Here is a 16,527-nt window from a genome sequence, read left to right on the forward strand (position 1 = left end):
AAAAGTCAGATTCTCCACAGGGAGTGAAGGTCACCCTCCCTTTGTTCTGAGGGTGGGAGTGAGGTCTGGGAACCACTCAGGATCCTCCCTGTCCAAGAATTTTGGTGGGACATGGACCTGCCCCATCCTCTAAACAAACCAGGAGGTTTTTCCCCTGCCTGCCGTGGATCCCAGCACAGCCACACCCCAGGATGAGGGGGAGCCCCTGTGCTGGGCTGAATGTCAGCCCTGGGGAGGAACTCAGGTGTAGCTATAAAGTCTCTTTTAGGCAGTTAAGAAATTAATTCAGTGTTTAAAAAAATACTTTTTATTTTTACTCATTACCACTTCCACAGCTGGAGAAAGCAACCCCCCTTCTCAGGCAAGGAATAATCCTCTGACTATGGGATCTTTTGGGATCACCAACCCCAAGCCACATTTCCTACCCCTGCATCATCAATTGGGAGCTCAGCAGCATCCCCCACACATTCCCAACCCAGTTCCAGTTCCAACTGGGAAGAACTCGAGCCCAGGCAAAGCCAGCACCATCCTGGGTGTAACTCCTCAAGGAGACACCCAGAATGAGGAGCCCTTGGAGCTTCCCTCAGCACCGAGGTTTCCAGGATGTCCTGGCAGGGATGAGGGAGCAGATTCCCATCCCTGCAGGGATGGAGGAGCAGATTCCCATCCCTGCAGGATGAGCAGATTCCCAGTCCTGCAGAGATGAGGGAGCAGATTCCCATCCCTGCAGGATGAGCACATTCCCATCCCTGCAGGGTTGAGCAGATTCCCATCCCTGCAGGGATGCAGGAGCACATTCCCATTCCTGCAGGATGAGCAGATTCCCATCCCTGCAGGGTTGAGCACATTCCCATTCCTGCAGGGTTGAGCAGATTCCCATTCCTGCAGGATGAGCACATTCCCATTCCTGCAGGATGAGCACATTCCCATCCCTGCAGGGTTGAGCACATTCCCATTCCTGCAGGGATGCAGGAGCAGATTCCCATCCCTGCAGGATTGAGCAGATTCCCATCCCTGCAGGGTTGAGCACATTCCCATCCCTGCAGGGATGCAGGAGCACATTCCCATCCCTGCAGGATGAGCAGATCCCCATCCCTGCAGGATGAGCAGATTCCCATCCCTGCAGGGATGCAGGAGCACATTCCCATCCCTGCAGGATGAGCAGATTCCCATCCCTGCAGGATGAGCAGATTCCCATCCCTGCAGGATGAGCACATTCCCATCCCTGCAGGGTTGAGCACATTCCCATCCCTGCAGGGTTGAGCAGATTCCCATCCCTGCAGGGATGCAGAAGCACATTCCCATCCCTGCAGGGTGAGCACATTCCCATCCCTGCAGGATGAGCACATTCCCATCCCTGCAGGATCTCCCTGCTTGGCAGCCAGGCGTGGCTGGCTCTGGCTGAGGCACAGGCTGGGATTCAATCCCTGGGGTCCCAGCCAGAGCTCGGCACCAGCCTGGAGCCACCCTGCCCTGGGGCTGCCCTTTCCCAAGCTCCAGGAACTGCTTTGTTCCAGCCCTTTCCCAATTCCATGTCAGGAGGTTGCAGTGGATGGAGGAAGAGCTGGCATCCCACGGGAGCAGCCCCAAGTTGTGTAAGGACGTTTGGCAGTTTCCTCAAGGATTTGTTTCGTAATTTGATTTTCTAATAAAGCCCGAGAGCTGAAGGCACAGGTACCTTCCCAGACTGAGTGGAAACATTCCCTGGGATTCCCTGCAGCCAGACCAGGACTCTGCCACTGGGAATATCCCTGCAGGGTTGGGAAGTCACAGCTCCAGGGACCAGCCCCACTGCCCCTGCCTGGACCCACCACGGAGCAGCCCCTGGAGCAGCCCAATTTATTCCCTTGCCTGAGCCACCCACTGGGAGAGGACTTGGACAACAACAAAGCCACTTCCCAGGAGTTCCAATCCAGCTGAAGGGCCTTTAAAGTTTGTTCAACTGTGCCAGAGTCCCTTTGAACTCCGTGGCCACCAAGGGGGCTGTTCCAAACAAAAGCCTGTTTACCAGAACACCGTGTCTGAGATGGAAACCACTGCAAAGTCTGCAGGAAGTTTTAAGAAAAAAAATATCATTAAAAGTCCTTCACGATGACAAAAATCCCCCTGGTTCTTGCAGGGCTGGTTCCCCTCCCAGCTGGAGGAAGGGTTCATTTAGAAAGAGGAACCCAATGGGTATGGAAGTGTCTGGCCAGCAGCTCCTGCTCTGTTTAGCAATCCCTGCGGGATGCAATTCTGGGAACACCCCAAACAACATCTGCCAGCCTGGGAGCCTGAACTCAGAACCACTGGAGAGGAGCAGGAATTGGAAGCTGGGGTCAGCTCAGAGCACAGGACCATGGCACAGCCACGGGCTCTGTGACCTGCAAGGTCTTTTCCAACCTGAATTCCATGGACAGAACAGCCCCAGCAGGACTTGCAGGGAGCTGTCAGTGGAGCAGATTCCTGTGGAAGCTCCTGTGGGTCACTGTGGCTGCAGGGCCCTTGTGGGGAGGGTTCATCTCCCTCCCTGCCTGACCACAGGCTCCAAAGAGCACAACAGAGAAACAACAGGGAAAATCCCAGTGCTGGCCAAGGATGGGGAACTGGGAACTCTGTCACTCCCCTGCCCTCCTTGACACATCTCACTCCATGTGTGAGGAAAACAAGCAGCAAGGTCTTTCCCAGGGGTGAATTCTCCCTGCTCCATACCCAAACCCATCAGAGCAGCACAAGCTGGGGGCTGCCATGCTGGATAGCAGAGGCTGGGGCAGCCATTTCCATGATTGCAGAAACTCCTTGTGGTCTCTTCTTTCTAAAATGAAATTCAGTTTTACCCCATTCCTCGGCATCTCCCAAACCTCCAGGAAAAACCAACCCAAGCTATTCCAGCTGTGCCACCAAGCTCTGGTGGAGGGCAGCTCTGGGGGATCAGTGACTCCAGGGTGAAAGAAATCAGCTTTTTGGCAGATCAACTTTGAGATGTGAGCTGGGGCTGACCAAATTCAGCCTTTTTGTGGCTCTGTGCTGGTACCTGGTTTAGTTTCTTCCTAAACCTCTATTGCCAAGGAGATGCTGATGAGATGCCCCCAGAGGTGGGATCAGAGCCTCAGGTTAGTACAAGAGAAAATCTTCAGCAGCAAGTGAGAAACCATGGAAATCCACAAAAAGCAAAGCAAGCCAGTTAAGGATTAAATTAAAATCAGTTGATTGCTTAAAAAATACTTTTTAGTGTGACAGCTCCTCTTTCAAAGCAGTGTGAAAGGGTCACCAGGAGGACACTGTGATGGTCACCACCCTGATGGACAATGTGTCCAAGCCAACCTTTGGGAAGTCTGGCCCCAGTGCTGAGCTCTCTGTGGAAGGCCCTTGGTGCCAGCTGACTTTGGGTTGAGGTGGCTGAGATTCCAGTGCCTTTGCTTTGCATCCCAAGGAATTCTGCTGGTGGGTTTTGGCACTGAGAGCCCCCATGCTGAACCCAGGCCCTGCAGGAGCTGCCCTGGGACTTCAGAGCCACAAAAACCTGCAGCTTGAGTGGCAGGTGACAGACTGAGGTCCCCTCTCCATGGAGCAGGTCCAGCAGGAGCTGGGATTTCCCATCACTGCTCAAAACCATCTCAGCCTTCAGCTGGAAGAAGGCAAAACTCGTGTCCAGATTTTGTGATTCATGACTTACTTATGCCAAAGCCTCTCCACTGCCATTGGATCTGAGATGCTCCAACCCATTGCACTGGCCAAAAACCTTGGGGTCTGCCCTCTGGATATTCCCAAAGCAGCTGCAAATCCTCATGGATTAACTCAGCTTCCAGAGAGCTGGACTGGGAATCTCCACACTGTCACTGGGAATGTCCACACTCTGATTGAGCTGGATTGGGAATCTCCACACTGACATTGGGAATCTCCACACTCTCACTGAGCTGGATTGGGGATCTCCACACTGTCACTGGGAATGTCCACACTCTCACTGAGCTGGATTGGGAAGGTCCACACTGACACTGGGAATGTCCACAATCTGATTGAGCTGGATTGGGAATCTCCACACTGACACTGGGTATCTCCCCACTGCCACTGGGAATCTCCAGACTCTCACTGAGCTGATTTGGAATCTCCACCCCAGCTGCCATGGAATAAAGAGCTGATTGTCTCCCCTGTTCCTGCCTCAGAGCAGGACATGGGGCTGGCAAAGTGGGAGTGTGGAGCTGCACCTGGACATGGCCACAGAGCTGGGCAGGAGCTGCCCCTGCCCCAGCACAGCTGCAGAACTTTCCAGCACCAAGTGAGTGAGCACCAGGGTGTCCTTAATGCCCCTTCACCCCACAGAACTCTGCTACAAGGAGAATCCAGTGGGAAGTGACAGCTCCTGGAGCACCCCGGCTTCCCAACGGCCAAGATTAAAAAAAATGGGGAATAGTTCACCAAGCCACCTGCACAAAGCACGAGCACAAAGATCTGCAACACAGACAGCAAAGCAGCTCCAGTGGGGAAAGATCAGAATTCCAGGTGATGTCAGAGCACAGAGGCACAATGAGCAAATGGGTCAGGAACTGCAGCTTTCCAAAAGGTGACACTTTGGAGCAAAGAAAGCAACGTGTCCCTCAGGGGACAGTGCTGACTACAGGGAACTACAGGAATTCTGGGGTGCTCAGGGATGGGATGGCACCACCCACAGCAGCAAACCAGGATTTCACATGCAGATCATGGATTGTGCTCAGGGATTGCTCCTGGAACAGGAGGGTGCTGATGGGATCTCATCAAGCCAGACCTGATGCACGAAGGAGGATCAGGCCAGGCCCTGCTCCTTAGAGCAGAGCTCACTTTGATTACTCAGAGGTGGGCAGGCCCTGGCACAGGTGCCCAGAGCAGCTGTGGCTGCTCCTGGATCCCTGGCAATGCCCAAGGCCAGGCTGGACAGGGCTGGGAGCAGCCTGGGATAGTGGAAGGTGTCCCTGCCATGGCAGGGGTGGCTCTGGATGGGCTTCAAGGTCCCTTCCCACCCAACCATTCCATGACCTCCAGCAGCCCAAGGTGGCTCCAGCCAGCCAGGACATCTGCCCTTCTCCACAGCCCAGAGCCAGTTGGTCCCATCTCCATGGCACATTCCAGAAGAAACACAGCAGGACAAAGGGAACAGTGCCAGGCAGTGCACAGAGACCCCAGGGAATGTGCCAGGGCAATCCCCACCCCTGATTTCTCTCTGCAGGTGGTTTAGGGGCAACCATGGCTCCCTGAGCAGGGCCATGAGGAGAGAGAGCACAGGGCTGCTCATCCCATGCTGGATGAAAGCCTGGCACAGAAAAGCATGGAATGAGCAAGCCAAGGGCTTGGCCTTCTGCTGACTGCAGCTCCTGGGGCTCTCAGCAGGAATTCCCCCCTCAGTGCTCACTCCCAGGGATGGGCACTGTGGGGAGGAGCATCCTGGAGGACTGGCTCAGCAGCAGGGAGCTGCCTTGGATCTGAGAGTGGTGATCCAAATCCAGAGGGTGGCAGGGCCCCGAGTGAGGAGCACAGTGACACTCAGAGGCCCCCCCACATCCAGTGTCCAGCAGCACATGGGGGTGTGAGTTTGGGGGAGTGAGACAACATCAGCCAACCTCTGCCCCCCACCCCCACCTGGGCCAGGTAAGGCAGCTCAGGACCCCCCCAGGCACTCTGAACACTCAAAGCAGGCTCCAGCAGATGCCAAAGCCAAGGAGCCCCCCAGAGCCAAGCACAGCCCTCACACACACACAGAGGGCACAGGCAGCACTCCCCTGGAAGTGCCCTTTGGAATTCCTCCTCCTGGCTCGTACCAAGGACTTCTTCTGGCTGCTCTGCAGGGCTGGGAGGGGCTGGAGGGGCTGCAGGAGGTGAGCAGAGCCTCGGGGCAGTGGTGGCAGCAGGAGGCAGCTCCGGTGCCTGGGACTGAGGAGTGAGGGGTCGGATCCTTGTGTCATCTCAGAATAACCTTGTGCGTTTCCTCGAGCTCAGAGTCCCTGCTTGTCCTGCCTAGGATTCCTGAGGAACCACTTCCATCAGCTTCTGGCACAGCACGGTGGTGGAGACTGCAGAGAAAGCAAAGGAGAGCTCAGGAATCACCCCCAGCACAAACCTGGGTCCATGAGGGAAGGGCTGAGCCCTCTGCCTCCCCACCCTGAGTCCAAGTACAGCTGAAGGCTTGGAATATTCCAAGAATTCCATTCCATTCCATTTGTTCAATAAATCAATTTTTAAGTTCCTGTGTTTCTCACTGGACATGTGCAGAATTATCACAGTCTGTTCCCAGAATATTTTCAATATTCTCCTTACAATCCTTTGGTGGAGGAAAACAATGAATATGGTAATTTACTACCCAGGTATTGCAAAAATGGCTTTTCCAGGAACCGAGCCTAATACTCAAGACAAAAAAAGTGAGCGTGGGACAGAGGAACAGAGAGAGAGAGAAAGGGGGAAAAGAAGAATAACAAGTGCTGAGTGCTGCTGAAAGCTTTGTTCTTCCTCATGAAACACCCAGCTAAGGCTGGGCACTTCTCCTTGTCTGCTTTTCCAGGTCAGCCCCTTGCAGGAGAGCAGGGAAGCAGCTGCTGAGCTCAGTTACTTGGGCAGCAGGGATTGACTTTCTGGGCTCAGTTGTTGAGGTTCTGTGCGTCAAGCACAGCCTCTCCATCCCTCCAAACACACCCTGGCCTTGTGGCAGCTGGTGGAAAACCCTGGAGCAGATACCTTAAAAATAAACCTGAGAGAAAACATCCAGGGAGCTTCCCTTCCCTCTGCCCTGCTGCCACAGGGGGATGCCAAGGAAAGCTTTGCCTGGATCCCAAATGTCAGCACTGCCTAAGCCATGGCTTGGGACTCATTGTGGATTTTCTGCTGTCAAACTGAGGCCAGCTGTGCTCAATCCTTCCTACACCACTGGGGAAGGATTCTTTGCTGAGCAAAGGCTTGGCCCTGAGCTATTCCAGGAGCAGGGAATTCTGCTCTGCTGCTAACAACCTCTTTGGCAGGATTAAAACCCCCCAAAAACATGGGATTGGTCCCAGACTTTGCCATTATTGCAAATCAGGATGCATTCTGGATGCTTGGCACACATGGCAATCATCAGGATCAACTTGTTCCCATGAAAGAAGAATGGAGCAGAGCCAGGATTCTGGAAGCTCCTCCAGAGGGAGCAGAGCCTGCACTGCAGCACAGCACTGGGAAATCTCTTGGGAGCCAAAGCTGCTCCTCCCTGGAGATACTCACAGATGCCTTGGAGAACCCACTTGGGCTTGTTTTGCCACCAGACCCCAAAGAAGTAAATGGGGATCCCACTGAGGATGATGGCAAAGCCGATCCCGCACTCCTTGGGCGTCATCCAGAAGGAAACGGCGATGAGGAACAGGCAGGCCAGGATGAAGAAGATGGGCAGGCAGATGTTCACCTGAGCAGGGAGCAAGGGACAGCTTAGGACATGTGCCAGAGTTTATCCAGCCTGGGGAGGGACAGAGTTATTGTCTCCCCATGGCCAGGAGCCTTTCTCAGCACCTTTTTGGACCTCAGCTCCATAATTCCATATCCAAATCATCACCAAGCACCAAAGCCAGCAGAGGCACAGCACAAGCTGGGGCTGTTTCCCAGGAGACTCCAAGCAGGGCACCCACCAGAGCAGCCCAGCTTTGAGAAGAAAACCCCAAAAGCTGAGGGAAGAGCCAGCCAAGATTCCCTTTGGGAAGGCACCAGTCCAGGCCCGTGGGTTTCTTTCCCTGTGGGTGCTGCTGCCTGGCACGGACCCGAGTGTGCTGTGGGATGAGGGAGAAACAGCTTTTGGGGGAGAGGCACCAGGGGCTGACAGGATCTTGGCCTTCCCCCAGATGGGACACGGGGCTGCCAAGCTGGCCAAGGACACTGGGGACAGAGCTCGGCACGGGGCCGGCTGCTTTAGCAGAAAACTATTTTAGGGGAATTCCATGGGGGTACAGAGTGTTACACTGAGAGCCACAGCCTGGGATCTGTCCTGGCACTCATGGAGAGTAATCCCACCACAACACCCTGTCCCTGTCACCCTCACTGTGCTGTCCCCAAGGCGGCTCTTTGTGCTCCTGCATGGATTCAGCAGCAGGGACACCTCCTTTAGCCACAACACAACATTTCCCTGCAGTCCCAGCCCCTTTTCCATGCAGGACCAGCAGCTGAGCCTCCCCTGGTGCTGGGAAGGAGCAGGGGAGGGGTCCCCTGGCAGTGCCCACCCCGCTCTCACCTTGATGGGCCTCTCCAGCTCTGGCTTCTTGTAGCGCAGCCACATCATCCCAATGATGGCCAGGGCCACACACAGCCAGTTGAAGAAGCTGAAGAAGTTGATGACTGAGAAGATGTTGTTGGAGAAGGCATAGAGCAGGGTCATGACACACTAAATTCAGGGAAAAGGCCATTAGGAAAGGGAGCACACAAAACCACCTATGTTACAACACTAAACGGGGGGATTTAGGGGAAATACTGCCAGGAAAGGGATCACATTGACTATTTTTTACTTATTTAAGCTATTTTCAATTGGTGCCTGGAACCATTTCATAGGATCATGGAATGGTTTGGGTTGGAAGGACCTCAAAGCTTAAAGGACCTCTAGTTCCAACCTCCTGCCATGGGCAGGGACACCTTCCCCTATCCCAGGTTCCTCCAGGCCTTGTCCAGCCTGGCCTTGAACACTTCCAGGGATGGGAAGAATTCAAGACAGAAGTGGACAATGAGGATATGATGGGAAGGGTCCATCTCCTGTGGGCACATGCAGGAATGGCTGTGGCTCCATGCCAGTGGGATCCCAGCCCTGCTCACCGTGAACACGAGGGACGGGACGGGGGTGAGCAGCCGGGGGTGGATCATGGACAGGATGGAAGGCAGGTGCCCCTCTCGGGATCCCACGAAGAACAGCCTGGGAAGGGACACAGAGAGAGAGGGGACACAGCCCAGTCACAGCCCTGCAGGGCTCTGTGCTCAGCACACAACGAGTGAGTGGGGCCAGCCCGAGCTCAGCCCTGCTGGCCCCGAGGCAGGAGTGGAACAGCAGGCCTGAACAGCAGGCCCTGCTCACCAGGGAGGCTGGACATGGCCAAGGAATGCAGGAAGGATGCATTTCTATCCTGCTCTCCAGGGACAGCACTTAAGTGACTCCTCAGGAAACCCAGGGATGTGTCAGAGCCGGAACCATCTCAGTCCTGCCCCTGCCCAGCCTTTCACCCCTTCCCGAGGGATTCTCAGCCCTGAAGTTTCCCAACTTTCTGCTTCTCATAAAATGCACTTTCTCAGCAGCCCCAAGCCCTGAGCCTGTGTCTGGTTCTGTTTATTGACCTCACCAGGACTTTGCCTGAGGAACACAAGATTGACACTACTGAAAGGTTGCCTTTAATCTGGTTTGAAGTCTGACTTTGTCTTCCTGCATTCCCCACGTGGCCTCCAGGCCCTCCAGACTTTGTGTCTGCCCACAGCCACCCTCTGGAGGAGAACTCCAAAGGGTGAGGAACTGAGCACAGCTTGTAAACAAAACCCACAGGATTGAGCAAGGAACCTACCGGGAAGAAGTGAAAAGAGATCCATTGACAGACCCAAAGCATGAGAGCCCCACAAAGACAGGGATGATCCAGGACATGACACCGAGGTGGTAGTTCCCAAAATCCTAAATGGGGGACAACAAGAGACATTTCACACTCACAACGTTCCAAAAAACTCCGAGCTGCCTACAAAGAGTATTTGGAGAAATCCCAAAAAATGCCACAGCTCAGTGCTGAAGCTGTGACGGAGTTTCCCATATTCCCATGTGCTGTTCCCCTTCCCTGAAAAAGCAGATTGTGGAATTGCTGAAATACATCAGCAGCCAGCCCTTCCCTCGGGGGCAGGACACGACATTTACCCACCAGCTATCGGAAAGTTCGAGACCCAACGGAAACTGTGAGGAAACTCAGACAGCAGCTCCTGCCAAGTGCTGAGGCAGGAGCTGGGAGCCAGCCCTGGGGACACGCAGGGACCTGGCCCTGCAGCTTTTTGTCACAGGCTGAGCCTGTGCTGCTCCACTGCGGGTGTGCACCAACAATACAGGATTGATTTCCAGCCTCTGCTGTTCCAGGCCAGGCTGCATAGGGCTGGCTTGGACAACCTGGGAGAGTGGAAGGTGGGTGGGATAGGATCCCGTGGCAGGGAGTGGGATGGGATGAGCTTTCAGGTCCCTTCCCACCCAAACCATTCCAGGATCTCCTGAAGCACTGGAATAGGGCCTCTGTCCAAATCCAAAGGATGGAGCGGTGTCACCTGAGGGGCTCAGCTCATCCTGGGCTGGGAGACTCCCCCTGAAGCCCTGAACAATCCTAGTCAGGCTCAGTCTGCAAGGTCTGCTCCCTTCTGAAGCCATCAGGGTTCCTGACCACACTGGCATTTTAACTAACAGAAGTATTATTTTTCTCTCAAGGAAGATATGGAGAGAGAACAATCCAGTTCAGTGTTGACTGAGTGACCTTTCCCCATAAATATCAAGCTCTGGTAACTGATGGGCAGTCACAAGGCCAGCAGCAACCTTCCCTAGCTCAGAATGAAGAGCAGCACTGAGTGCCACCCTCACTGCTGCCCAGGATAACCCCCTGGGGATCACGTTGTTCTCCCCTGCTCAACATCAGGGTTTCTGCAAGCAGCCCTGAGCAGCCTGGAAGGAAGCAGGAGATGTGTGCAGTGATTCCAAGGCTGATTTCACCTGCCCTAGGATGAGTCAGGCTGGAGCAGAGGGATCTTACCACGGCCACGGCCTCGGACGTCAGCATCTGCTCGGTGCTCAGCGTGGTGAAGTAAGCCAGGTTGGTCAGCACATAGACCAGTGTGACCACAGGCAGGGAGATGATGATAGCCAGGGGCAGGTTCCTAGGAAAAAAACATCCATTGTCCTGGAGCAGCTCTGAGGAGGGAGCTGCTGATCCCAGGGACTGCCAGCCTCCGGAGCTCGCTCTGAGCCGCTCTGTTCCCTGGCTTTTCTGCTCTGCAGTGTCCCAGGCACACACTGCTCCCACAGGACAGGGGATCCACAAGGGAAAGGCTGCCCAAGGAGTGGGGGACTCCCCATCCCTCAAAACCACATGGATGTGGCACTTGAGGCCATGGTTAGTGGTGAACATGGTGCTGGTTCACAGCCTTAAAGGTCTTTTCCAGCCTCAAGGACTGAGTGGTCCCTGAGCAGCCTGGAGGCTGCAGGTGGAGAGGGAAGGATGATGGCAGAAGGGATTTTTTGCATGGAGAGGCCCTGGTTGCCTGGGCAAGCAGGAATCCAAGATCACTTTTAATTAAAAATACCCAGTGGCACCAGCACAGGGATTCTCTCTGGGCAATGGAGCTCCCTTGTGCTGGGGGGATTCCTGGGGGAGATGGGAATCTCAGGGATGCACTGGGCAGTTTTAGGCTCTACCTAAACTCAGCTGTCTGGACTGAGGGAACTCAAAGAAAAGGAGTTCAGGCACAGCCTAAGTGGGTCTGTGAACAGCCTGTGTTGGTACAAATATGCCTTTCCCAACAGTTTAATTTCATTTGTGAAGGGAAAGTGCAAAAGGAAACCCTGCTTGGTGCCACTCTAATTGCTCCAGCAGAGCTCCAAGCTGCAGGAGAGGAGTCAAATACCAGGACTGCATCCAGCAGACATGAAAATAATTGCAAAATGCAGCCCCCCTTCTGCTGTTTCTCTGGGAGGGGGTGGATCCAGCCCTGTGCTTCCCAGCAGGACCAAGGCACCCCCAGGGGCAGCCAGGATGGGCTCTTGCACAAGTGCCCCCGAGCCTCAGCTCCCAGCAGCTTCCAGCAGCTCCCAGGCACCTTCCCAGGGGCAGAAGGGATTTCTCAGCACTGTCCTGCTCTGCTGAGGGCCCCAAATAACCCCGAGAGGCATGGGCAGAGCAGGAAGCAGCTCTTGCTCAACAGGATGGGAAGAGCACGGGACAAACACATGGAGAGCAGCACAAACACATGGACAGCAGCACAAATGCTCAGTGGGAGTTGAACCAAGGCAGCAATAAAGCCCTGAGTGCTCTTTCCTGGCCCATAACTCACAGAGGTGTCAGGCCAAGGAAGCAGAAATTTCTCCCAGTGCTGATAACACAGCACGGGAGAGCAGGGAAAACAACAGCCCTGCTCCTGCAGGGATTATTGTTCCCTTTCCCTGATTCCAGGGAGGTGGAAGGTCATTAACTCATCTTGTTTTCTCTTTTTCCAGATGAAGACCTTGGCTTCCTCCTCTGTTAAACACACGAGGAAGGGGCTTCCCCAAAACAGCAGCTTTTTCCCGAGGGAAGTCATGCCAGGACTCACACCTACCTGTAGGGATTTATCATCTCTTCTGTCACAAAATTCAAGTAATTCCTGTAATTTCAAAAGGACAGAGTTAATTCTGGTTAAAGAACCCCTCCAGTTTAACTCATCTGCACAGGGATTCCAGGAGGGGCACTGATCCTGTAGGAAAGCTTAGGATGGCTGATGGCTAAAGCCAGGCTGGACGGGCTTGGAGCAGCCTGGGATGGTGGGAGGTGTCCCTGCACACTGGATGATCCTGAAGGTCCCTCCCAACCCAAATCATCATTCCATGATGAGGATGGCTACAAGTGGCCTCTTTTCATAGCAAATGGAGAGCAGGTGCTCAGAGGACTGACAAGGGAGCCCTGCAGGAGCTTCAGTTTGGAATAACTGGAGCTGGGATTGAGCTCAGTGTGGCAGGGAGAGAGGGCTGTGCCTTACCATCCTCCATAGGCAAAGAGGCCGCTGTACAGAGCCAGCACGATGTTCCCAACGCCCACCTTGGTGCCCTCGAAGGATCTCTCAGGGGTCAGGTTCTCCACGTCACCTGCAGGACACAAACCCTGCTCAGTGCCATGGGCTCTGAACCCCAAAGGCCTCCAGAGAAACCTGGAGGCAAGAGCTGCTCTTAGGATGGAATTCTTTTCATCATCACCCTGCTCCTTTCTGGGTTATGCTGAGCAGGGGCACATTTGCCCTCATTTTCCAGGGATCGCTCCAGTTGGGTTGATCCCCACATGATGACCCCAAAAACTCATCTCAGGCAAGGACTGACTCCTCCAAACTTTCTCACACTGCGACGTGCTGTCACCAAGGTGATGTCCCAGGGACATCCTTGGGGACCTTCCTGCTGGAAGATGCTTTGCAAACAGAGATTGTCACATTGTCCTCTCAACTCCAGGCTGCTGGCCTTCGATAAAGCCCCAGGATTTCCTGCACTTCCACCAGCCACCCAAACCCCCAGAAACCCAGGATTTCCTCCAGTCCCACCAGCCACCTGATAAAGCAGAGGCCTGTGGCAATCCCTTTGATTGAGGGAAGTCAGGTTCTGGGGGTTTGGATATCAGAAGTCACCTTCTTTAGGGCCTGATGATCAAAAGTTCCTGTTGTGGATCTGCTTTTGAAAGAAAACGCCAGAAATAGAAGATTTGATTGTGCCTCTGGTCCCAGCTCTCCCCGAGCAGCCCCAGGTTTATTTATTTTGCTTTCAAATGCTCTGCAGTTGTTTTGTTCCCTGTCTTTGATGGAGGGGCTGGCTGTGGGACAGGGATGGCAGAGCCACACTCCCAGACTGAGTGCAGGGAACTGTGGTGGGATCCAGAGGGGCACCTCTGCACCCAGGGGGAGCCCATGTGATTCCTCTTAGGGCACAGAGCTCTCCTAATCACCCCAGCAACTGCATCACAAGGCAGTCAGCAGGGCCTGCAGCTTAACCCTTCATCCCTTGGCACTGGGCACCCAGGAGGTGCTGCTGGAAAAGCTCAGGGATGCTCCAACAAAGCTCAGGTGTGCAAGGCTCCTCCTGCCCAGATCCCAGTCCCTACTGTTCTCTGCTGGAGTCACCTCTTTCCCAGCAGCTCCTTGCACCAGAAGGGTCTTCCCTGAATCTCCCTTGGGATGTGCTGGATGTATTTGATCCTCCTCAGCAAAATGCACCAATCCTTTTTAAAAACAAATCTGAGCGCAAGAGGAGAGCCAGGAAACGCAGAGACTGATAAAAGGCTGAGTTTAACCTCAATTCCTGCCTTGCAGGTTCTGCACAGGATCCCGATTTAGCCCAGGTGAATCAGAGGGCTGAGCAGGAGGGGTGGAATGTGATCCCCTGCATCCCTTGGGCTCAGCTTTCCCCACCTCATTTTCTGCCCTTCGTGAATAATTACCAGTCTGGTTCTTTCCAGGCCTTTTGTTATGGGAATAAGAGACACATTTTGTTCACAGTGCCTGCAATTAGCTACTGCAACAGCACATGGATGGACTGGGAGAGCAGGAGGCTCTCCAGCATTTCAAACACCCCTCAGGATATCTTCTCAAAGGTTTCAGGTTCTCCATGTTCCCACCCTGATCATGGACCATCACCTTCATCACCCGGGAGGATGCTCCCATCTGGGAGCAGCACAAGCACCACTGCATTTCTTGTCCACAGCTCTTCCAAAATCCTCCTTGTCTGTCACAGGCAAAACCCTCTCAGGCCAAATGTTCCTTCTCCTGAGGCGGCCAACACCTCACTGCCCTTCCCACATCACCTTTGGAGAGCTGGAGCTCCCCAAAACCTCCCAGTGAGTTGTTAAATTTCTTATTTCTGTGCCCCAGGGTCAAATGGATTTAGCAACATGTCAGGACACAATTAAATTAAACCACAGGAGTGCCTGTATCTCACCATCCACAGCATAAAAGAATTCTTCCTTACATCTAATTAAACCTCCCAGTTTAAAACCTCATCCCCTCAACAAGCCCTGCTAAAAAATCCTGGAATTATTTAGGTTTGATCCTAATTTGGAGCTTTGATCCAGCCCCACCCTGTGAAGCCGGGGTGTGCTGCACCATCTCCCAGGCACTCCATCCTTCAAGCCTCGACAATTCCAACCCCAGGCTTTTGATCTGGCTGAAATTAAGGTTACAAATGTGCAGGTGAGGCTGCCAAGCACGGCCTTGGGGCATCCCCAGCTCATCCCGGGCTCCAGGCACTGCCCTGCCCATGCCCAGCACCCCGGAGAGCCCGAGCCTGGTTTGAACCGGCTGTTCCACCGCACTCTGCTCTACAATTAACCAAATTAAGGTAACGAGCTGTGACACAAAGCCCATTTGCGGCTCCTCCAGCTGCCAGGACTGCGGTAATTGTGCCGGGTCAGCCGGGGCCCTGCCGCGGGAGGGCTGAGGGAGGGCCCGTGAGGCGCTGCGTGTCTGTGCCCGGCCTTTCCTTCAAAAATGTTCATTTGCTCCCCGGTCATGTCTAGTCTGGTTTTAATAGCACAGCAATCTTCTCCTGCACAAAGCATTGCAGGATAATTAAATATTTTCAACTTGCCCCAACAGCGAGGAGAGGGAACTCGGCCATGGGGAGAGGGAGCCCTCAGAATGGGGAGAGGGAGCCCTCAGCACAGGGTGTCTGTACCCAGAGCCCCAAAGGAGGAGGAAAAACAGGGACAATTCAGGGAACTGAGTCAGGAAAAGAAGCGTTTGACACCTGATTAATCTGATTAAAGTGATTAATCTGCAGCAGGAGGCTGCTGTGATTTACAGGGGCAGGGTGTGGCAGCTGTCCCTGCTGCCAGGGGAGGATGAGGAAGGAGCCTCCCTGCGAAGCTCCGTGCTGGAGAAGCACCGGCAGGCTCCGGTGGCATTTGGGATGCCAGGGGACAGCAGCAGCAAGGAACGCTGTCCCTGCCATCCTCCTGTGCCCTCAGGATGTTTCCTATCCATTTGGAGGATCCCTGGTGGGAGCCAGGCTGGGCTGGGTGGGGACATCCCCCTGCTCGGGGCTCCAGACTCCCTCACAGCTCCAGCCTTGTGCCAGGAGCCCTGGCTGACCACGGAATCCAGGACTGCTTTGGGTTGAAGGGACCTCAAAATTCCTCCCATCCCATGGCAGGGACACCTCCCACTGTCCCAGGCTGCTCCAAGCCCTGTCCAGCCTGGCCTTGGGCACTGCCAGGGATCCAGGGGCAGCCAGAGCTGCTCTGGGCACCCCAGCCAGCGCTGCCACCCTCACCCCAATACTGGCTTGTAAAAAGCTTTCTAAAGGTAATATTGTGGCTGGAAATCCTGGACTCTGCTGGGAGGGTTCTGAAAGTACCAGAAGGAAGATTCAGATCTTCAGTGTGCAGAGCTTGGCTCTTAAAATGCCATTTTTAGTACTCCAGGTGCAAGGAAACGTCTGGCACTGTGGGTTGAGACATCTGGGTGCTGCTTTCACTTATCAAATCCCTTTTGCTACAAAAGGCTCCTTTGGCCTCTGTATTTCTGCCTGGGGGTTATTTTGGTAGCTCCCAGTCCACATTTTTTTCCCTGCCCTTTTGTAGTGAAGAATCCCATGACTGAGAGACAGAGGGAAGGAAAATTGAGTCTCTTCCTTTCCTCCAAGGCTTGGAGCAGCCTGGGACAGGGGACGGTGTTCCTGCCCATGGCAGAGGTGGGACTGGAGGAGCTTTGAGGTCCCTTCCCACCCAAATTATTTCATCACTCTGCAAAAAACAAAAGCAAAAAAACCAAGCCAAACAAACAAACAAAAACCCACTCAAAAATAAAGCCCAAACAAAAAAACTCCCAAAAACAAAACCAAAAAAT

The 16,527-nt window shown here is 54.1% G+C and overlaps 1 protein-coding gene across 1 annotated transcript in view; it reads right to left on the minus strand.

Moving 5' to 3' along the window:
- Window positions 1-1,322: 1,322 nt before the first annotated feature.
- Window positions 1,323-16,527, minus strand: part of SLC7A5 (solute carrier family 7 member 5) — a 30,493-nt gene continuing 15,288 nt past the window's right edge. The window contains exons 3-10 of the mRNA XM_054640573.2: window positions 12,685-12,790; window positions 12,268-12,312; window positions 10,707-10,830; window positions 9,498-9,601; window positions 8,764-8,860; window positions 8,192-8,341; window positions 7,198-7,375; window positions 1,323-6,020 (exon numbers count right to left, since the gene is read on the minus strand). Of these exons, the coding sequence (XP_054496548.2) occupies window positions 5,965-6,020; window positions 7,198-7,375; window positions 8,192-8,341; window positions 8,764-8,860; window positions 9,498-9,601; window positions 10,707-10,830; window positions 12,268-12,312; window positions 12,685-12,790 (860 nt within the window). The 3' untranslated portion in view covers window positions 1,323-5,964. The remainder of the gene's footprint in view (window positions 6,021-7,197; window positions 7,376-8,191; window positions 8,342-8,763; window positions 8,861-9,497; window positions 9,602-10,706; window positions 10,831-12,267; window positions 12,313-12,684; window positions 12,791-16,527) is intronic.

Source organism: Agelaius phoeniceus, chromosome 12 (assembly GCF_051311805.1).
Source record: "Agelaius phoeniceus isolate bAgePho1 chromosome 12, bAgePho1.hap1, whole genome shotgun sequence".
Classification (NCBI taxonomy): domain Eukaryota; kingdom Metazoa; phylum Chordata; class Aves; order Passeriformes; family Icteridae; genus Agelaius; species Agelaius phoeniceus.